Source organism: Vanacampus margaritifer, chromosome 16, assembly GCF_051991255.1.
Source record: "Vanacampus margaritifer isolate UIUO_Vmar chromosome 16, RoL_Vmar_1.0, whole genome shotgun sequence".
In the NCBI taxonomy this organism is placed as follows: domain Eukaryota; kingdom Metazoa; phylum Chordata; class Actinopteri; order Syngnathiformes; family Syngnathidae; genus Vanacampus; species Vanacampus margaritifer.
In genome coordinates, this window is record NC_135447.1 from 5,349,938 (window position 1) to 5,372,272 (window position 22,335).

Sequence of the window (22,335 nt, forward strand, 5' to 3'; positions counted from 1 at the left end):
CTCCAGAAATTGCATTTTCTAGTTTATATGATCATACTGAGGAACTAGAGTCAATGCTTGGGCCATCCCTCTTGTGCAACAGTTTTGTAACTTCGCAACTGCCATGATATGTAACACTGCTCGGGATAAATTATGCAACTGATGGTTGGATAGTTTAACCAAGCCTTTCTGAGCAGATAAGTTAGCCAAAGACCAAACCACCCTGATAGGCTGACATCTTTCTTTATCAGGGCCTGCAGATCCACTAAAGCGGGTGTCACACCCTAACTAGTGAGTTTGTTACCATGGAAACAGTCAGGGAGGAACCATGTCCCCGACCAAGGTCATTGAGACATAAGGGACGCCTTGGAAATATGATTTAATGTATGTACTCACATTTCTTCATTTTTACAAAAAGTCACCAACAAAGTTTATCATTTAACTTTTGAGTTGTCTATCATATGAATGAGAATATGATGTGTGACATATCCAGTACAAATCTAAATCCTCGAATTTCAGGGGGTAAATCCATTAAGTATAAAAAGTCAGATAAGACATCATTATCTGACATGTCGTAGTATTACATTTTTATCTCCTAAAGTATCAGGCATTAATCCGTGGGGGTGTCAGATTGCGATCGTGTGTTAGAAATTGAACTTTATTAAAGCATAAAACTGTATTTTTGAATAGTTTGCCACAAAATACTCTTTCGAGGCAACTCTAGTGTTGAATGGAAAACAGAGGGTATTCCCCCAAAACGGAGATTTTGTAGTCTAATCACACACATATTAGCTTGTGTTTGAACGACATGTGTAAAAAAATTAACCAAGCAATGAAAAGGCATTTTACGTTATGTGATTTTTTTTCTCTCCAGAAAAACACACCCCAAAAATTCACAGACAGCAAAAAGAAAAACAGGTGTGCATATTAGGCATTTGTGGAACTTTTGTGAAATGAGTTCTATACATACACATATATAGAATTTTGACACAAGTGGTTCGAAAAGTGGTGAACGTGTGTGTACTTCTTGTGATACGTGGGCTCACTCGAGTGAATAAGTGAATTTAAAATGCGAGTCAAATTTACAACATTTAAAATATGCAATACAAATACGGTAGAATGAAGACCGTCGCTATCGGCTTACAGCCTCCTGTTTTTTAGGCTGTATGCGATCAGTATTTTTGGGGGGCAATCATCGATCAGCAAGTTTGAAAATAATAATAATGATAAAGATAAACCGATCACTGATTCGCTCAGAAGATGGAGCAATGTATCTATTTAAACAACTTTTTATTTATATTGGTTACATTTATATACCGGGTATATTTATGTTTTATTTATGTTTATTCTACAGTTGAGCAAACATTTGCAGAGGGTAGAGACTGGCTCGTCTACGAATAGTGAAAAACACGGATACAAATTGAAATGCACGGGGTGGGGGGAGGGAGGGATTCAACCCCACAAAATACAAAACAAAAAACCTACTGATAAAAATTGAATGTGACGTCATTCATCGATCGAGCAGCTGATCACCAATTTTGCATAAAATACAAAATATTGGCTGATCAGATCGGTGTACAGTCTAATATTTAAAAAAATTAAAAAAATTCAATTACAGTACTTTTTTTTTAATTAAGAACTCATAGGGTTTTGAAAATGTATTTAAGTACAATTTTAATTAAGTCTTATGTACAACACGCTTTTATAGTATCATTACATACGTATTTTTTATTTATTAATGATAAACTGATGACTTGTTTTTGAAACTATACATTTTACTGATTGGCTCATTTTAATAATTGGACAACAAAAAGTTTGAGATGTCAGATATTACAAATGATGTGCATTTTTTTGGGGACACCCTGAACTGTACATGGACAGGGTGTGGACAGACTTGGCAAGCAGGTCGGGACGAGATTAGACCAAAAAAAAAAAAAAAAAAGTCCAACCCTCACGTGAACACGGTATGCTAATGAGCTTTTGGCAGCCTTCTAATAGGGGGGAATCATACATGGGGGGCCCAGATACAAGCATGAAGATGCTGCCTGCGCAAACGAGTGAGTATGGGACACACTAAGACTTTGTGAAATATTTGACAAACATTTGTTCGTTTCAAAAGAACCTTGTGCCCTGGACAGGATATCATCTTATACTGTAAGTTTAATGAAGAGACACTACAGTATAGATGATGTACTATCCAGGGGGGCATTCCGTCCTCGCGCTGGGATGTACGCCGGACAACCTCAGAGAGACACGGAGGAGGGCCGTCAAACCGTTACCATTACTGAGTTTTAGCAATGGTAAGGGTTCCACGGCTCTCGCTCATTATATCAGCTGGACCTGGAAAAGATACTGGCATGATTTTTTTTGTGTGTTTTTTTTTAACTAAGTCAAATAAAGTTTTGGAAGCAAGATTGCCATGTGTTTTCTGTCATCATGAAGCGTTCGTTTTTTATTTATTTGTATTATTTTTATTAGATTGGTTAATTGTGCATGGATTTTCTTCAATTTAACAACACAAAAATGATTTTTAAATAGATAAGACAATAAAGAGAATATTTAAATGTAACAGAATTTCATCTCAATTTGTATTGGAGCACATTTTAGAATAAACTAAGTGTTTTAAGTGGGCACCGGTACGACGCTCCGGTACTGTCAGCGTTCCGGTGTAGGCTTGACAATGCATGTTTTCTAATCCCCCCCCAAAAAATGTTCTAGTGTTCGCCGTTAATCCACGGTTTTACATATAGTATGGGAATCCTGCGCTCATCACGTCATCATGTTTAATCCAGTTACCGTATAGATCTGTGCTTGACGACAGAAGCGTGCATACGTCATTCAAACCGGCCACTGTAAACGTGATGCTAGCGGCTAGCCCAATGCTAGCAGACCCTCACGCGTGTGTACAGCCATAACTCGAGTTAAGAAAGTGAAAATAAAAACCCTACCATGCCGTGTATATATATATATTTATTTATTTATTTCACTTAAAACACTGAATAAACTGCAACTGTGCTAATTTTTAACCTCTTCCCGTTAACTGAAACGGTTTTCCTCGTGTCTGTGTGTGTTAGCATTAGTAGGCGTCGTCAGGAGTGAAACCTCCTGACAGCCACTGATAAACCATCAACTCGCCAAACCCGGCCTGCTGTGAACATGATATCAAACTACTGTCGAAAAACAAATGCTCACCGCAGCTCATTTTGAAGCCAGTTTAATATTTGTTGCTTAAAGTCATTTTAACAATACACATATTAACAAGTCATAATATCAGCATCCAAACAACCATTCGGTCCGCCGATGAGCGCGTCTGCGGTTGCCGTCACTCATTTCGTCATCTTGACCGAGAGCATAAGCTTGACCCGTTTGAGGAAGATGCACATGAGATGCTCGCTCGTCTCCTGGGCGATGCGTGCTATCATCTGGCCTGCCGTGCCGATCACCAACTTCTGCACGTGCAAAAAAACAAATGACAACATTTACACTTCAAATAATAAAAGTGACAATTCCAACCATTGTAAGCATCATGGCATCTTAAATTAGATTTTTTTTTTTTATTCCCCATGAATATAGACAAGAGTAGTGATGGGACGAACAACACTGGTGCGCCAGCACTGTGCCGAGTACGCAAGTGTGAAACCCCGTATCGGCGCGTGTATCGCTTTAAGAAAAAAATCACGTGACCGATACAGGAAGTGTGTCGTTTGGATGTGCCGCGCCAAACTGTATTTATAGGTAGACAAACTGTATCAACATGTTGCGTGTTTGTTGGATGGAGATTAAACTGTTTGCTGTTGCTGTAAATTTACCTGTTGGATTTTTGTTTGCTTCCACTCATGGATCGTTCTCCACACCTTTATCAACTGGCGCTTAAATATTTATGCACACCAGCTTCCTCTGTTCCCTGTGAACGAGTGTTCTCTAAGGCAGGGGAACTGGTGTCCAAGAGGAGAAATCGCCTTGGAGCAATCACACTTCAAAAAACTTTTGTTTCTCAATAAAAATGTATGACAGAATCTGTTTTTAGTGTGTTATTACATATGGGTTTAAAACTTTTAACAAAATCCCATACAGAAGTTAAACATTTGAACTTTTATTATTTATTTTATTACATAACAAATTTGCTATATTTTACAAGCCAACTCATATGAGCATCTAATGAACAACTTAACTCAGCTAGCAAATGGACCAACTGAAATTATACAAAGATGAGATCATATTTTAAGTAAAAGACTAGCAAGTGAATAACTAACATTTATTAAATTTATTTTATAAATATAAATTCATAAGCTAATATTAAGGTTTACAGCATGCACGTTTTACCATCTTATTTCCATTTTGTTTATCTGCAATGATTTTAGATCTACAGCAGAGGTCACTATTGAGTAACCAACACAGTGTCAATACAGTTTGTGTAATGCGTCAATACACTCCTTGAGGCATCATCATCCCATCACTAGACAAGCGTGACCTGCCTTGTGAGTTTCTTTCGTGGTATGAATTTTCACCATGATGTTGAGCTGTCCGTCCTCGTCCTCTTCCCAAAACTCGACTGACTGTAAGCAGAAAGAGATTCACGTCCAAATTAAATACTTAACACAGGTCAAAGTTGACTATACTTTTTAAGTGCGTATTTGACAGGAGTCGGCAGTTTGGATGACTTGAGCGTCCTTCACGACTCACCTGCGTCACTGAATACGGCACCTCCTGGGGCAGGTGCTCCAAAAGCTGCTCTCTGATCATGCTGATGCACAATTCCTCGGGACTTTGGTCTGTCAATACCTCGCTGTGGTACTGCCAGGCTCCAGGCTTGGCTGCGACCATTAGGTAGCGCTGTGGTAGAAAAATAAGAGCTCATGAACAGACGGAAAGGAAATGTTGACCTACATGCCTTAAAAGGGGTAGTCGACTAAAAAAAAGCTATTTATAGACAATAATATGTTCTATGCAGCCCTACTAGTCTAAATATGGTATTCTGGTTAAAGGGATACTTGACTCATTTTCCGCAGTAGGTTAATATTTTGTCCAGAATGAACGTGATAACTTCAGTATTTTTCATAAGCAATTCATATATTTTCAAACAAATTTTTCCACTCGCTGTCGACGGAAGATGACATAACTTGTGCTGAGGTGACAACCAATCATGGCTCAGTTTGCTGACCAGACCCAGAAAACAGGTCAGCCATGATTGGTCGTTACCTACTTCCTCAGCACAGGTGATGTCATCTTCAGTTGACAGCAAAAGTGGGAAAAATGAGCTTTTAAAGGTATTAATTGTATAAGAAAAATAATGAAGTTAGCAAATTCATTCTGGACAAAATATTAACTTTTTACTGCTGAAAATTGCTCAATGAGTCAAATATCCCCTTAAGTTTGCGTTACAAGAATATTTTAGAGTTTAGCAGTAAAATCCAGCAGTTTTTGTCAATATCAGAAGGCGGCCATTTTGCCACTTGCTGTCGAGTGAAAATGACATCACAGTTGCTCAGGTCTCAGGCGACAACCAATCACAGCTCAGCTACAGAAAACAGGTGAGCTGTGATTGGTCATCTTATGTCGACAGCAAGTGGCAAAATGGCCGCCCCTTGAGATGGATAAAAACGGCTGGATTTCGCTTCATAACTCATATTCGACAAATGTAATATTAATCAGAATGTCATGTTTAGTCTAGTGAGGTCACATATGACTTATTGTCAAGAAATGTTTAAGGTTGACTTCCCTTGAAGAAACTAGTGGTGGTGTTCCCCAAGACTCCATCCTTAGCCCCCTTTTGTTCCTCTTTTCCTCTCTAACATAGATTTCTCTCTCAAATAATAATAATAATGTACTTTTGTATAGGGGACTACAGATGCAAATAAGCAACTGCTGCTAGAATCTGGCATATTTACAACTTAATGTGTTGTTCCTTTCAAATAAAATGAAATGAAATGAAATACAACATCAGCAACACTCGACATTTTTCCCAAACCTTGAGCGTCTCCACGTCCTCTCTATCCAGAGAAGACAGCATGAAGACATCCTTGAAGCGAGGCCATCCCTTCTGGGTCCTGAGCGTCTTCAACTGCTCTTTGGAGAGCACAGACTCGTCTCCATCAGCGGCGTCCTGGTCCTGCGGCTCCTCAGATTCCCTCTCCGGCGCCTTCTCCGCCCGAGGGGGCTTGATCACTGGTCGGATTCGCATTTTGCGGCCGTTCACGACCCCGCATGTCAGCTCCGCTGTGACATCCAGCAGCTTGTCCTTCATCTTTACTCCGTCCACCTTAAGGGGAAATATCAGGGAAGATATGGGAACTTTACGTGTAGCCAAGAGTATTTGAGGATATATGGACCGGTGTTTGTGATTCTCGGAGCGATTACCTTATTGAAGACAAGCACCGCCGGGATGTCGGGGTGGCGCGCCAGACATTTGAGCACTTCAAAGTCCAGCCTTCTGCACATCCATCTGTCCGACACGTCAACCATGACCAACACTGTGAATAGACAGTTACTATTATTAAACTTGAACATCCAAGCTACTATATTCCAATATTTGAAGAATTTAAAATAAAAAAACACAGCCCTACTTAGGTCGGCCTCTGACACCGTACTCCAAGGATCCAAAAGCAAAGACTTCTCAAGATGGTGTCTGTCAATGTGCATGTTAGTAATAATTTACACAAACACAGAGTGAGCAAAAAAAAAAAAAAAAAAAAAAAAACGGAGCTGAGGTACCTTTTGACTTTTGATGGCGTGATAAAGCCTGGTGTGTCCAGTAAAATCTAAAATATAACGTGTCAGTTTCAGCACTGAGCTTCAATGGATTGCATAGGAATACATGAACAGACTTACAATCTGTGTGTCATCCTCTGTGATGACTCCCAAGGCTCGTTTCCGTGTAGTGTGTACTTTCTTGGAGACAGCAAACACCTTCAACGTGACAAGATTTAAGCAGATTAAAAAAGTAGAATATACTACTTCACTATAGGGGTGAAACATTGGAGTAAAAAGGCTGCTTTGCTTCACCAGAGCCTGGACAGCTTGGAATCATCAATGTTATTATTTTTGTTTATATTTTATTATTCTTATTATTTTTTGTCAGTACACTTGCCTTGTATTGATGAAAATCAGATCATATTTTATGACAAATTTCTTGAGAAAACCATGAAATTCCAAAAAGTTAATATACTTTTTTCAAAATAAAGAGCTATACAATGAAAAGTAGAGACCTTTCTGCCAAGAAGCTGGTTGGACAAAGTAGACTTCCCAGCATTCGGCGCACCAATTATTGCCACTTTCAAAACTTTTGCATGTTCAGGTTGATCGGGATGTTTCAGTAGTAATGACATTTGGTCACCTATCATGAACACACAAACACATGTATGAGTCAATAAATAAGATGATGGCCTCACTATCCATGAAGGATATGATGTTCATCTTGGATACATTGGGCAAATCACCGCTGTATGAAGGAACGGAGGTGGGAAGGCGGTCACGTCTGTTGTCTGCCTCCGCAGTGTTGCCTTTCAGCAAACTGCTCACAAATGTGTCTGAAGTTATTGAACAGGCTGGAATAAAGGACGGATTTGTTCTTCCACAGCTACACACCAAATTTCCTGCAAAAAACATGAGGATCTTCATTACAGCACTGCCAAGTTGGTATTTGCAAATTCAACATTACTGTATAAATAGAGCAATGTGTGTCAATGATGTTACTGGAAAATCAAGCTGCTTGGGGATGGTCTTATAGAATTTATAGTCATTTATTATTACTATTGTTCGATTCCTAGTTATTTCTGTGACCACTGTGTTTTTCTTACATTAACAGAGCGAGGTGCCAACAATTTTATCCACGTGTTCTAGATTAAAATTTCGCTCAATTGTTAAGTAAACACAGACTCGCGTTAAAAATCTTAAGAATATGTAATGACGTTCGAAGGCTGACCTGAAGCGAGACTCCATTGCGCATGTTCCAGTCGAGCAGACACGACGAGTCGTCGGGAGAGGACAGCCGAGTCCCTGAAAAAACGTCTGCACACTGTGAGAGCCATTACATCAACAACGGATCTACTTAACTAAATATGATTAAACGTATCATTAAAAATCCAAGCCGATGTTACAACAGCGCGTCAACAGGGCACCGCCATGTTTGTTTGACCAACGAGGCAATACTTCCGCTTTCAGGATAGTCTTCGCATTAACGACACTGCCTCCTAGCGGTACTCTTTAAATTACAAAAAATGTGGTTTCAGAATGTGTACAAATTTGAATAAATATTTATTTACTTCCATGTTGGGATAAGGCTGTAACATACAGAAGTATGGAAGCATATTGCATTCTCTAGGGGGAAAAAATCTCAGGGAGAGGAGCAGGCTTAGTACTACAGCAACAAATATTGGTCCATCAATTTACTTTGCTTGTTCTCATTAAGATTGCAGGTGAGCTAGAGCTCATCCTAACTGACTTTAAGTGTAAGGTGGGTTACACCTTGGACTGTTCATCAGCTATTCATACTGTAAACATTGTCATAAACATTGACAGACATAAATAAGACATATTTGACATGAATCATTTGACCTAAAAATATACTTTGTGTGTATCGATTGATGAAGTTAACATGTTTTAGTTGCTTTGCTCAAGGCACGCCGAGCAGATGTCTCCTCATCGTCCAAACACGCCGGCTGTTTGTTAGTCCTAGAGGACTCGCTCAGGGTGAAGCACACTCCTCCGGTGGGGAAGGATGATGAAGGATATCAGGTAGCTCACAATCTGTCATCATCAAACACTAAAAGCTCTTCAACTGCCGACGAGCAAGACAAAAAAGGAGCTTTTACCTGACACTTTACTGCAGAACTCAAAGTAAAGCAGACACCAAAAGGATATTTGAGGATCAGTAAACTTTTCCCCCTTCTGCCTTCCTCCCACTCTCTCCCTCACTCACATTCATTCAAGGCCTGCTCCCCCTCAGGGCTTTCCTCACATGGCCGTTTCACGTGGGCGTGTACCAGACTGCTCTATATGACTGCATTAACTTTGGCCTTCAGGAAGAGCACTCTCGCTAAAAAAGGCTTTGCCCGCAGACCATTTAATCATAAGCTGTAGCCCACATTGCCATTTGAAGAGCACTTGCCAATGAGGCTTCACGTATTCCGATGAAAACCTCTCCCTGCTGCGACATTTCAGTCAATTCGGTATAATTAACACGCGGGCATGTGACGGATTTGAGAGGTGACGTCAGGTATCAGATTTTATGCTCCAGTGCTAACACTAGCTTGGATTAGACATGCAATAACTGGCAGTGCTCTCCACTAATAAAATATGACTGCTCATGAGGAATAACGATGTTCACGGAATAATAAGCACATAAGCCATGGGAGCATGTCAACGGGGAGCAGAGGTGGGGAAAAAAAAAAAACGTGTCAGTGCATCAGAGCATCCATCACGCCGTGATTGCATCGAGAGGCGTGATGGCGCACAGCTGGCTGACTGCAAGGAGGCCCTTCCTCCCTTGTCACACGTTCTTAACAGATTAATGAACCAGTATGTGACTTTTGACTGCTTATCAATCAGACATGGCTCAACATCACGATCGACTTATGCGACAGACCCCCAAGGTCCCTGGACCCAGCAATCACTGCTCTGTCCTTGCTCTGGCTGGCTTTTTTTTTTTTTAAAGAGCCAATTTAACCCCCAAACTAACCATATAGGTCACACTCACTCTCTGATTGTACAATCTCTTTCACAGTAGGGGAGATCAAGTAAAGACTTCCAATCGATGGAACTTGTCTGCCGAGGGAATCAATAACGCCTCCCTTTGAAATCATCACTCATGTCGTCGATGAATATAAAAAACATAATTGGGAACAGCGTTCTTTTAACATCCCGTATTGACGTCGTCTTCGCTGCGGAGAAAGTGGGCACCATTCTGCATCATTAACTTTGTATTATTTCTTGATGGAGCCTGCTGCTACCGCTGCTTCCCCACCTGCTGAACTTTAAGCGCTGCATGTGATTGGGCTTTCATGCCGCATTTTCCCTTCTTTCACTCACTGATGTGGAGAGTGAGGCTTGCAGGATGAGTTGAGCAGGAGCATTATAATACATGTAGTGCAACCCGGGTGATGGGAGTGAGTATTTGCAATGGTTTATTTCAGGAATGTCGGGCCGAAGGCTGGCCGAAAGTCCCTCCTTCCATCCATCCAGTCAATCGCAGCGTACATACAGTCTTTGGACACTTCAATAACAAAAGCATGATTCACAGGTCTCCAAAATAACAGACTTTTTTTGAAAACATCATCAGGGACCTCAAAAAGACAGTTGACAAAAACTAGGAAAAAAGGCAGCGACTAAATTTCTTATAGCAAAGCTGGAATAAACAAACTCACAAAGAACAAGAAACAAAAGCATGAACTCCAGTAACATGAATTTATAGTTCTTAAAATGATAGATCGGGGTCACCAACATGGCGTCCGCAAGGACCACATGAGTAGTAGCCTGTAGGCCTGGTCTAAAACTAGCTCACCAATTTTCTTTGTGTTGCTGTTCTTTTTTAAATCACACGTGCTTCTGTGTACAACAAAAAAAAAGCTCAAAGGTCAGTTTTGTAGTGCATGACCAAATGTGGAGGTTTCAGCAGGCGCTGATGATGAGGATTTGGTGTGATGATCAGTGTTACCACTAGGAGTCGCTGCTGTCAATGACTGTTGGAATGATTCATCAGTAGAACAAGAATCTCGTTGTATAGAAATATATTAACAGGAGACTGCATTTGCATGCTACGACTGGTGAAATAAATGTTCACTTGAAGCAACAGCAAAACATCCTCATAATTATTAACAACATGAACACAACATTCGGAAGTGTGTATTTAACTGGTAGCTATTCACATTTACACTGAAGAAATGACACTTTGAAAAATGAAAGCTTATTTAAGAGTGTAAATGTGTTGTTTCCTCAAATTAACTCAATATACAGCCATTAATAGCTAAACCACTGGCAACAAAATTTTTGTGTGGCCTCCATTAATTTCCAGCGCTGCCTTAACTCTCTTGAGCATGGCGTTTACCAGAGCTTCACACATTGCCACTGGAATCTTCTTCACACATGCTTGACACCATCTGAACTAACATAAGTTTATCTTGATCTCATCAGACCATAGGACATAGTTGTAGTAATCCATGTCCTGTTTGCAGGCTTTCCTGTGAACCATCTTTAGATGGAACTTCCTTCTGGGTCGACAGCCATGCAGGAAGACCCAAGCCAAAATTTTAACCCGGAGCATCAGAAGTGTGAGGCAGATGTGTTAACCACCATGTTGTTTCTCTTTTCAATATCGCTTTTTGGTAGGAGTGCAAAGCTATCTTTTCTTTTTGATAATAAACTGGCGTCAATACTTTGGAGGGGACAAATATACCTCGTTGATTAAATGGATTCGTACACATGAGCATACACAAACACAACCTTTAATCAAATCGCCGAGCATGTGACACAATTGATTTTGAAAGCTTTCCAATAGTCAAACACTCATGTAAACCGTGTTTCCATGTTCTGGATAAGTGCAGCCCTAGAAAATGCAAGAAGATATCACTTGATGGCTCCCACTCATGCATGTACAGTACATTTAATTTCAAATAACACAAACAGCAGCCACTATTGGTTATTAGAGTGAGAAACCCCTTTTCAGTAGCAGGGTTATTTATTTTTAAAGGAGGGCTGGGATAATAATTTATAAATATATTTTAGAATATCAAATACATTTTGAAGTCGCGTAACTAGAGCTAGTGGCTACACAGATTAATGACGGGGCTATAGCCTGCCTTGCCCCAGTGTAGCACCAAATAATAATAATATTGCTAATAATAATAATAATAATAATAATAATAATAATAATAATAATACTTTTGTCAAAATATGACTTAGGCCACTATTTTAAGATGGTGATATGACGTCAGGATTAATTTTTTTTTTTTACTTAAGTACAGATGTTGAGTCAATACTTTTACCTTTGTTATTATTATTTTTTAGTACTTCTATAAGTACAACGCTGTTGGTGCTTTTGCCACTGAGCGTGACAACGTATTTTACGCCGCTGCTTCGTACGTAACCTCGAAATGTATGTCGAGACCGTCGTAAAGTAAGACCCCCCTGTATGCACTTGTTATAAACCGACTGTACCTTTAACTACCGAGTAGACGTCGAGCTGTAGCGCGCATGCGCCGGAAGTTGCCTGCCGCAGACAGCAGAGGCAGCAGCAGCAGCAGCAGCAGTAGCAGTGATTCGGCAGCGCAGACTGACGGGAGTAAATCTGTCCGTTTTGAACCATGGCGACCAACTAAACGATGCCTTTCGCAGAGGTTGACGGAGAGTAAGTAGTCGTGCCTTTGCTGCGCGTTATTCGTGCTCCCTTCCCGGTGACACCTCCGCCACATTTGCTCGCACGTATTTTGGGAAAAGGCGAGGAGGAGGAGAGGGCAACAATGGGACTGTGTATGTTTGAGACGTGCTAGGAGGTTAGCTAGCCTGGAGCTGGCCACTCAGCTGGCAGTGCACTCTTATTACTAGCAACCTGCGGCTTTGTAGCTCCTCTGCCTCTACGTCTAGAACCAAGCGGACGGCTTCACGGTAATTTCAGCTCGCAGTGCGTTCACGCTCGAAGCAAAGGAGTATTGAATGAAACCGGTTCTTTATTGGTACTATTCAGATGCCTAGCTAGTTCTTTTGACAACAGTTGTGGTTTAACAACCATTTCCGTGCGAAATTATTTTCATATTCATTCAGTTGTGCCCCCCCCCCCCCCCCCTTCGGTGTCTCCTGTGGTTAAAGTTGCTTACGCTATTCCTGTCAAGGCTTAACTTAACCATAATTAAGTTATCTCCTCACGGAGCGGTTTGATTCCGTTTTGACGTTGGCTAAAATTCTGTTGATGGTGTGTGTGAGAAGGCTTGTTATCCACCTGCAAAGGCAAGTGTTAAAGGTGATAACAAAAGGTTGACGTCACCGGGCCGCACATCGACCTCGGAGGAAGAGGAGTGACGAAGAAGAAGAAGAAGAAGAAGAGATAGTTTGTGAGGTGCAGCCCTTTTTCACCACAGCGTCTAATGGTTCGTGTCTGGAGAGAAGCGGTCTGTCTCTGATCAAATTCGGGTATCCTAAGGGCGCACTTAACTAATGGGATCCTATCGATGTTTGTTTCTGCCCCCTCAGAGTCATCTTTGCACGGCGGAATTTTAATGCCACCGCTGTTGTTTTTTTTTGGGGCTGCTCAGAGTCACGTTTTATTGTAATGTCACGGGGAGGAATTATTCCCAAGACTGGACTATGGCTGGAGAATGCAGAGGACCGCTTGAACTATATGCATTGAGCTAAAAATAATGCCTTCATATAGAATGACAGAGGTCAATTGTTTGACTCGATGACAAGCTCGGATGTGGCCAGAGATTGAGCCTGTGCTTTTCCAAAAGTAGACTTTTGCAACATAGCTTTCTTCGCTTACATTTTCCAAAGAGCCGATAATTAAATTTCAGAGCGTGTCGTCGGGGAAACTCAGGCCCCCAGACTCAGTGCAATTATCGAGTAGAAGGAAGCCTTTTTGCAACGGGGTGCTATGTTTCCCAGCGCAATGAAGATTAATTAGGTCTTAGAAACAAATGACTGTAAGGCCTCTCCCATCTGTAAAGTGCTCTTGTGTCACCTCTACCAGAATAAAGCCTTTATAGTATATACTCAGGGATATTGTGATGCAAACAACCCTGTGTAGTGAACCCCTGCGTATTTGCAGGTCAGCATTTGCAAATTTGCATTTTCCCAGATGGGTTTTTGGAACCTCTGTTGTCTGGAAAACTCACCTAATCGCTGTTGGGTTATCAGGTCAAAGCAACTACAGTTTGACTTTTGGTGTCTTGGCGCTGAAATCGTTTAAGGCAATTAATTACTTGCAGATTTTTGCTATTTACGGCAGGGCTTGCCCAGGGCAGGTTGAACATTAACGATTTCAGGAGCCTCCGATTGAATTTCAAAATAAAATTTTCCGTGGTAAGTTGTTGTCGGCCTGTCAGCGCCATAAAATCAGGTAATACTGGAAATAACACATTTAACGCATATAAGCTACTGAATGCAGAAAATACTATGGCTAAACTTTAGTTATAACTATTGTAAATATTTGTATAAACAAAAATCTAGATACCAAATATAAAACCATTAAATGATAACCAGGAAGTGAGTGTAAATGAGCGTCTTCTGCTGCTGCGTTTGCCATTTGTAACTTTAAAATGTTGTGTATCGGTAACATGCTCAAGTTACAATGGAAGCTAGCCCGTCAGTGGCTACTTAGCTAGCAGGCGATCTAGCACTTAGTGTTAGCAGTCATCTCTGCTGTTTGGATATCATTGTGACTTCTTACTTAACCCAAATCCTGATGAATAGTCTTCACAAAACAATGCTGTAAATAAACAGACTTAGCGCTTGGCCGTTTGGTCATGAATGATGATGTTTTGTATGAGTTCACTCCCAAATTTTGGTCGGCTTCCGCGTGCGGCAGTGAATGTTTTCCAACTCGTGCTTAAGTCTGAAAGTGATCCGTGCATTTTGCTTATCAGCTGCGAAGCTAGCAGTCAAGACTGAATGTCAGGATCGCTTGGTTCATTTGTTCGCGTCACGCTGGTCAGCACGCTTGAAAATGAGTGCTCTCCACCAAAGGGAAATGCCAGTCGTTCATGAGTCATGTGCTGACTCTTTGACCTGTCACCACAAAACCGAGAGTCTTTGCTTGAGGGCAGAAAAGCAAGTTTGCTTTTAGGCTTTGCTGCCAGCTGCTGACAAATGTGTTGGAATGTATTGATTTACAGTGGAGGCAGAAGAGGCCTGTTTGCTTTTTAAAGTGCAGCATCTTGGCTTTTTTTGGCCTTCGGTGTGTGTGTGTGTGTGTGTGCGTGCATGCATACAAGGCTTAGTAGAAATAAAAAGAAATATGAACAGCATGCCAAGGTTTAAAACATCCGTCATGCCAAATCTTATCAGCACCTGAAATTTGTGTTACCTTGGATCCAAACAGAATTATCTATGATGAACTTTAAGCCTCTTGTACTTATTAAGATAAGCATAACAACATGAATTTAACAGTTAAGAATTATTTAAAAAAAAAAAAATTTTTTATTAAAACATGCACCATTTACAAAAGAATAGCATATATATATATATATATATATATATATATATATATATATAAAATCTCTCATTTGGGGGGGGGGTGAAACAATTGCAAACATTCTATAGAAAATCATAAAATTAAATTAATTCAAATGTAACATTCTTAAACCAGTTAACCACTGCAATAGTCACATTGTAAAATAACAAAATACGTATTTATATATATTTTACAATGTGTGTACTTTCTTAAAAGAAGAACACGTTTTAGAACTAGGGATTTTCGATACGATACCAATTTTTTTCAGACCGAATTTTTCAGTACGAATACTCAACACCAATAGCAAGTACCTATGCCATTATTTCTTTTGATACATAAAATTTCCCCAAAAACAATGACAGATAAAAACAGATCATTTTAGAGATTTAGAGATGTGTCCTTAAAATTGCATGAAATTAGTGTCAATTTTCTATTCTTCTAATTTCTAGTTCCTAAAAGGCTAAAAGAGGGCAGCCGATGTCACCAGTACCAATACCTTGAAAAAAAGGCCGGGTATCGGCCCGATACAATACCTAGTATCGGTAGTCGCTCATACCTACTTTTAATCACATCATCAGTCAGCAGATTTTCACCAGATTTAATACGACTATCCTTTAAATAAAACATATTACAAATCAAACTAGGTTTCTGTATGAAAAACAATAGACAAGAAGGGTAACAAACAACCACCCAAAAAAAAAAAACATACTTATGAACAGCCTCCTTGGCAGGGGTAAATATTGGGTATGGGTGAGCCACTTCTTCAGCTCACTTGAGCGGAATCCTGGCAGTGAGCGGAGTACAATGTGAACCCACATCCTTCCGCGCACAGCTTTCCAAATGCTAAATTGACCGGATTAAACCAGGAGCGACCTTTTGATTGGTCTCGCAAAGTAAAAGCAATTGTTCTTGAGTGGCTCCCATTCAGGCCCACATGCTTTATGTTGCAGAAGGTCCTGCACTTGTCAGCAGAACAATCTGCTGCGCAACATTAAGACTGCAGCAATAAGAGGACAATATCAAAGCCCTACTTTATGTCTGAGACGTCACCGTTTGTGCAGCTGTGAATAAGAGTGGCGAGAACTTGCAGGCACTCTGCGCTCATTAAATACCAGCGATTAGCCTTTCGTCATTTTTTCCCCCTCCCCTGTTATTGTTGATTGAAACAGCCCGGCTAACTAGCACATGTTTTCTGGAACAAGAATGATTAAAAGTGGTATTTGAATTGGAAATGTGCAACCGGGCGCTTTCCCCAAACCTAATTTCCCTGCAGGGCCCAGTGGATGTTAAATCTCCAGCAGGTGTTGCCTGTGAATTTTATGTGCATATATAGGAGATTTTTATTTTCTGCACCTTGGTAGTTTTTGAAGTGCGGGTTGTCCCCATATTGCCTTTTTCCTGTGTGTTCTCTGCGGTAGAGTGAAGTATCAGGCACGAAGCAGATGTTTGGTGTTTTTTTTTTTTTTCTCAAGACAACGGTGTGAAGGTCAAAAATAGGTCGGGTGAGGAAAAAAAAAAAAAAGTGGGAGCCAATGGTCTTTGCAAATGGGGTGTTGTGGACAGGAAATGACCTGAAGGGGTCATATGGCATTTGCTTTGTACGAGGTATTTAGCCAAATGAATTCAGGCACTGTGCTTTCCTTAGCATGCACGTTGGTGCTTTTTATTTCGTTCTGTGAGGATTTGGATGTTAGCGCTGACAAAATAAATAAAAAAATAAATCTCTTAGTTCAAACCGAAAGCCCCAAGCCAGACAAGGCTGCAACCAAACACCCAAGACCAAAGAGGGCTTTTTTTTTTTTTACCAATTGTTGTGTCTTCATCAGGAGGGCAATCGTGGAAGAATGCATGCCTCACTGTGACATTCACGGCAGAAACAAGCGACATAGCAGCGGGGGGGGGGGGGGGGGGGGGGGAAGGCACGAGGGCATCTCGGTGTGATCAGCCTCCACGGAGTCACTGGAGACAACAGAGCTGTTTATCCGCCTCCATCAGCAGCAGAGGAGCAGGCCAGATGCGGCGTTCCCTTTATGGCTCAAGATAAGGCAGTCTCAATCAGATCACTGAGCCTCTCCACCCCCCCAAAATACGCTCTCGCTCTAATAAGAGACGGCAAGGCCAGCCACATATTACATCCTAGGCAATGCTAATAAATGTCATTATCGTGTCCGTTGCTGTAGTTTCCCCCAATGTTCTTGCCAAGCGTACATATCAGGGCATCATTAGCTGGAGCTGCAGAGTGCTCTGAGGGTGACCCAGTCTGCGGGGGTCACAAACAATGCACCAGTAAAGCCGCTGCCGGTGAAGCTTTACGTATACGCTCACACTCGCAGCGAGTTCAATGTGTCATACTTGGCACAAACGTTAGATAAAGCTTCCAGAGGATTAGAAGAGGGGGGGAGGAAATGTAAAAAGGCTGTCGGCTAATTGGGCTTTATTTTTTTTAATATTTCAAACGCTTCATTAGAGAGTGAATTTCTCCTCTGTTTGAAATCCTTTTTCGGGACAGGCCTCGCAAGGAGAATAACAAATGATGTCAGGATGCGTCACAAGATTGAGCTTTATTTGTCTAATGGAAGGCTTGAGTTGCGTGACTTTTGATTCATATTTTGATTTTTTCCCCCCATTATCTCAAATTCACATGTGATAGCAATAAGCCTGAGGTATTGACATAATTTATATTTGTAGCCAAATTTCCGAGACTCGTAATTAGCGATGACGATTTGGCTAAATTTCCTTCATTGACTAATTTGACTATGAGGAAGATAATTTCAATTGACAGAAACTTTTTTTTTTTTTTTTAATAAAATTTTCCAACTGACATTACATGCCCCGGAACAAAAAGCAGATGGGAAAAACAGTCAAATGTTCTTGGTCAGCATAAATGCAGTTTTGAGACAGCCGGAGACATGGACATATATCAATCAGCATGCGATGTAAAAATGTCTACTATACAATATAACCCATCTATCGTTTGTCTTACAAATGCACAGAAAATTTCCATCCAAAATTGCCCCAAAAGTGCATTTTCAGTTACGGTCCTCACAATACATTTACCAGTACTTATTTCTCCAGTCAAAGCGCTTGTGGAAGCTAAACAGAGAATATTATATAAGTTTGCTATTTACTGGCAAAATACGAAAGTGCGTCACGGTCGTCGTAGCGTAGCTACCTTCATTGCAAGATCAATTATCAAAGCTTCACAGCTTGTCGACCGCCACTGTCTGAACTTCCTGTTCGGAACAGTCGGTCGGGTTTGGTAAGTGTGGTATTCCCAAGAATCAGTCTTGTAGTTTATTTATTTATTTGTTTATTTATTTATTTTCCACTGATCTGAATATATGACTGGATAGCCCACACGCGCCCCGTGCAAGCAATTGAAGCGACAGGGCGGCCATCTTGCTCCTCCCATCTCACGAGCAGACTACTGTATAAATTATACGGTATATGTACAGATTAGACATATACAGCTCGTAGGCCGTTAGTATAGGGCTGGGGGCGTTCCTAAAACTCAACTTTTTAACACTGGTTAAATGGTAGGCATATTAGAATTTTACTTAAAACGCTTTATTTTTTATATTTAATTCTTTGCACTAAAATCTGGTTGTAGGACCAAATATTTTGCGTGGTATTTATTTGTTTGTTTTGTTTTTATTCATTTTTAAAATGTTGTTTTATTGTGTTGAAAGTGTTTTATAAATTAATAGAGGACAAAATAATTTAGCATTCATTTCATGTAATTTTAACCAAAAACACAGTTTCAGGTTGTTAGGTTATACAATTGTGTCCATATTGCACAGCACTACAGCCAAGTATTTTTGCTCTATTTCGCCTTGATGCTTTTCATCCTCCTGTTTGCTATGACGAAATAACCCATACAAGTATGGTATGTAATCATGGGATGTCTCAAAAGGTCTGACCGGTGGAGGAGGCTATACTGTAGCTGTGCCAGGAAGCTGTGGAGGCTCCTTTGACAGAGCTGCCGAGGTGAGGAGTCAGTTGGCCCTTTTCCGTGACCCTTCCCCGGGCCCGAGTGTGTGGGTGTGTTTTTATTTCTCTGTGTGCGTGCAGCGCGCTGGAGAGCAGGCGGCACTTAGAATGGGGCTCTTTATAACCTCCTCACCCTCTGGTCCTGTTTGCGCCCATTGTTGGCTATAGTGAATGGTATCGCCGTGCCTTGAAAAGTAACCAGATGACATTCTTCCTGTTGTTGGAAAGGGCCCCGGGGTTGTGTTGGGAAAAGCAGCTGAAAGGATAGGCTAAGATTGTGACCTTCACAGGCTAATCTCTGCCATGTCATTCAATGGGCTGTTTGAAGCAAATGCAGAGCTCTTTTCTCCCTGATAGCCGTGAACCTAGCCAATCCACGTCCAAATTCCTATGTCGTGTTCAACAGTTCCGCTACACAAGTCTATCGTTTTTTTTATTTAAAGGAACTTAAAAAGTCGGCCCAATTTTCAGTCAACAATTCTTTATGCAGAGTCGTTATTCCAGACAGGCAGTGCTTCTGACACCTACATTTTCCAGACAGTCTGTCCAGCGTATGAGTGAGACTTGTGGCATCAGCAGCCACCCCCCCCCCCCCTTCTCAATGCCCTTCTGAAATACTACCACTGCCGTGAATTGAAAAGCACTTAGCGAGGCTGTAAGCATCAGTCCAGCCCTTCAACTAGCCCAAGTTGTTTATGTCTTCAGCAAGTGTCGTTTCCTGGAATGTCCAGTGGCGCAGTTGTCACCCTTTTGGGGGGGGGGGGGGGGGATGCTGGCTCTAATCACGGTTCATAGTTCAACTCTTGTTATTGTCTTAAAAGGAGAGGGCCACACTTGATACCAGCATTAACAGGAAGTTCTGCTGCAGCATAAAAGGATATTTGTTACATGTACTTAAAGATGGTTTAAAATGTGAACCTAGAGTGACTTATTGTTCAAACTTTAAAGGGACCGTTGAATGGGCAATGTCAAATTTGGTAGTGATTACATTTTAAAAGTTGCAACGCCTATCATTTATGGCTGGGGTCATGCTATTATTTGCTGGCTTGCTAGACGTCGCCTAGTGTCCAAAAACCGTAACCAACACTTCAAAAACAACTGGGTCAAAAATAACCCAATTGTGGGTCAAAAAATGGACCAATCCTCCACTTGGGTCTATTGGACCCTCCGTCTTTTATTGTAAAACAACTCATAAATATTGGTCAGATATTTTACTTGGGTCAAAAAATTGGGTTATTTTCTATAAAACAACCCAGAAAGTTAGTGGATCGGTCCATTTTTGATCCATAATTGGGTTGCTTTTGACCCAACTGTTTTTAGAGGTTATTGTCACTAAAATTCATATGCACAGCCCCACTCATGTCCACTTCAACCTGTGAAAATAGAAAAGCCATTGGCACAATATTTTGGATTTTGTTGACTTTAAATATGAGCTGCTACGAAGGAACGCCATTATCCCCTCCACCAAATCGAAACTGTTGTTGTGCCGATTGGTTCTGTTTTTACAGGTTCAAGTGGACAAGAGAAGGGGTGTGCATTAATTTTTGTGATGATTGATACATGTGCAATAATATTGCAAAGGAAATTGAGGATTTACAGAATTGTTGTTTACTGATTTCTCCAAAACATTGATTAAATTGAAAATGCAAGCTAGTTTCATGATCTTGATCAAAATACACGTAAAGATCCGTTTTGAGTGAAAAATGGGTAATCGTGGCTTAACATCCTTTACTAGATGCTCTTATACTAACCGTGGCTATTTTATTGCGTTCATCTGGTTGACTTTTTGTAGGAGATGAAATATACTGCCTTTTTTTTTTGTTTTGTTATATTCACTCTCAAAGAGCTTTTCTCACTTGGGGCTCTTGAAAGACATGCAAGGCTTCCTGTGTCAAGGATGTGCCACCTGTATAGGGTTAAGATTTGGGTCAGATCTCTCACAGGAGTCTCCGGGGCCCCTTTTTTTTTTTTTCATGGCAGAAGGGACTGACGTGGAACATGCCGCAGAAAGAAAAGCTGTCAGGTTCTTAGGGCGTCTTTTGTCTGACATCTTTCAACGATAAATGATTGGCATATCTCCTGCCATTTCCCCCTTTTGTTTGCACCCTTTCAGTTTCAGAGCGGATCATAAAATTGACCACCATGTGTAATGTGTTCACAGCCGGCGAACACACAAAACCACACGGTTGTTTACAAAGGAAGCATTGAGTTAGAAGAGGAAAATGTCAACTTTTATCACGCCACTGCACAAGCATTTTGCATTAGTCAGAAAACATCCCCTGAAGTAGCGCTACATCCGTGGAATGAGACGAGGATGGAAGTGGGGTGGGGGCCCAATTTGAAAAGACATTCTTGTAAGTATTCATGTGTAAGGAGTCCTCAGGCAGGTCATGTTGCTGTGTGACAGGCAAGCATTCGTCTTGCTGAGTAGCTCACTTCCCAGGTCTCATTGCAGGGATTTGAGTGTCGGCTTTCTGTAATTAATAGCCAGTAGCCCCGCTTACACCCCATCACCAGACCAGGTGCTGCTCGGATCTGGTCTGGTCTGGTCTGGTCTGGTAGGTGCACCTCACCAACGTCTTTCTCCTTGTGTACATATCGGCTGACTGTGTACATAGAAACGCGCAGGCCGGAGCCAAAACAAAGAGAGCTTTAATCATTCCTATGAATTTGAATGCTGCACCGCTGATGGAAAGCTTAGCGGTAAAGGATGTGGTTCGTTTAGTCGACTTTGTCAAGCACCATTCCGCTCATGTCCTGTGCTGTTTAGCACAGCTCGCGGGCTCTGACAGATTGCTGTCCCGATGGGGAGATTTATCCAGCCAGTACTGCCAAAGGCACTGACACCATCATTAGGCTTTGATCAGCTGCAGTCTGCGAGAGGAAGAGGAGAGAGTAATATTCTTGATCTAATTACTCTGAGACATTTCAGGCAATGTAATATGTGATTTAACCTCTTCTCAGAGGCTATAAAAGGAAGCTGGGTTAATCTTCCTGGCAACCTCGTTTCCACGCAGGGGAGAGTGCCTTAAATTTCCCTTTCCCACCAAGCTGCTAAAAGCCAGTGTGACGGTACAGTTTGTGCTGCGAGCGCTTCAGCATTGCCCTGACCTTTCTTTTTAATGCGAGCGGCGGCGCCGTGTGCATTTTGATGCTAAAAAAGCATCCTCCAAATAGATTTGTTTTGTTTCCCCCGCTCCTCTCTCTTC

At 41.2% G+C, this 22,335-nt stretch overlaps 2 protein-coding genes across 3 annotated transcripts in view; one reads left to right on the forward strand and one right to left on the reverse strand.

The window, feature by feature from the left end:
* Positions 1 to 3,177: 3,177 nt before the first annotated feature.
* On the reverse strand, positions 3,178 to 8,134 carry eral1 (Era-like 12S mitochondrial rRNA chaperone 1). The gene is made up of 11 exons (XM_077546759.1): positions 7,901 to 8,134; positions 7,416 to 7,571; positions 7,185 to 7,312; positions 6,808 to 6,885; positions 6,691 to 6,737; positions 6,543 to 6,604; positions 6,337 to 6,449; positions 5,948 to 6,238; positions 4,663 to 4,812; positions 4,455 to 4,535; positions 3,178 to 3,428 (listed from the first exon to the last, which is right to left on the reverse strand). The coding sequence occupies exons 1-11, from the start codon at positions 8,004 to 8,006 to the stop codon at positions 3,306 to 3,308; spliced, it is 1,335 nt and encodes a 444-aa protein (XP_077402885.1). The 5' UTR covers positions 8,007 to 8,134; the 3' UTR covers positions 3,178 to 3,305.
* A 4,042-nt stretch (positions 8,135 to 12,176) lies between these two features.
* Positions 12,177 to 22,335, forward strand: part of fam222ba (family with sequence similarity 222 member Ba) — a 33,564-nt gene continuing 23,405 nt past the window's right edge. The window contains exons 1-2 of one of the 2 annotated variants that reach the window (XM_077546869.1): positions 12,179 to 12,319; positions 19,050 to 19,123. The gene's annotated coding sequence lies outside the window, so the exon portion shown is untranslated. Of the gene's footprint in view, positions 12,320 to 19,049; positions 19,124 to 22,335 lie in introns of both variants that reach the window. The other variant, XM_077546868.1, reaches the window with a different exon arrangement.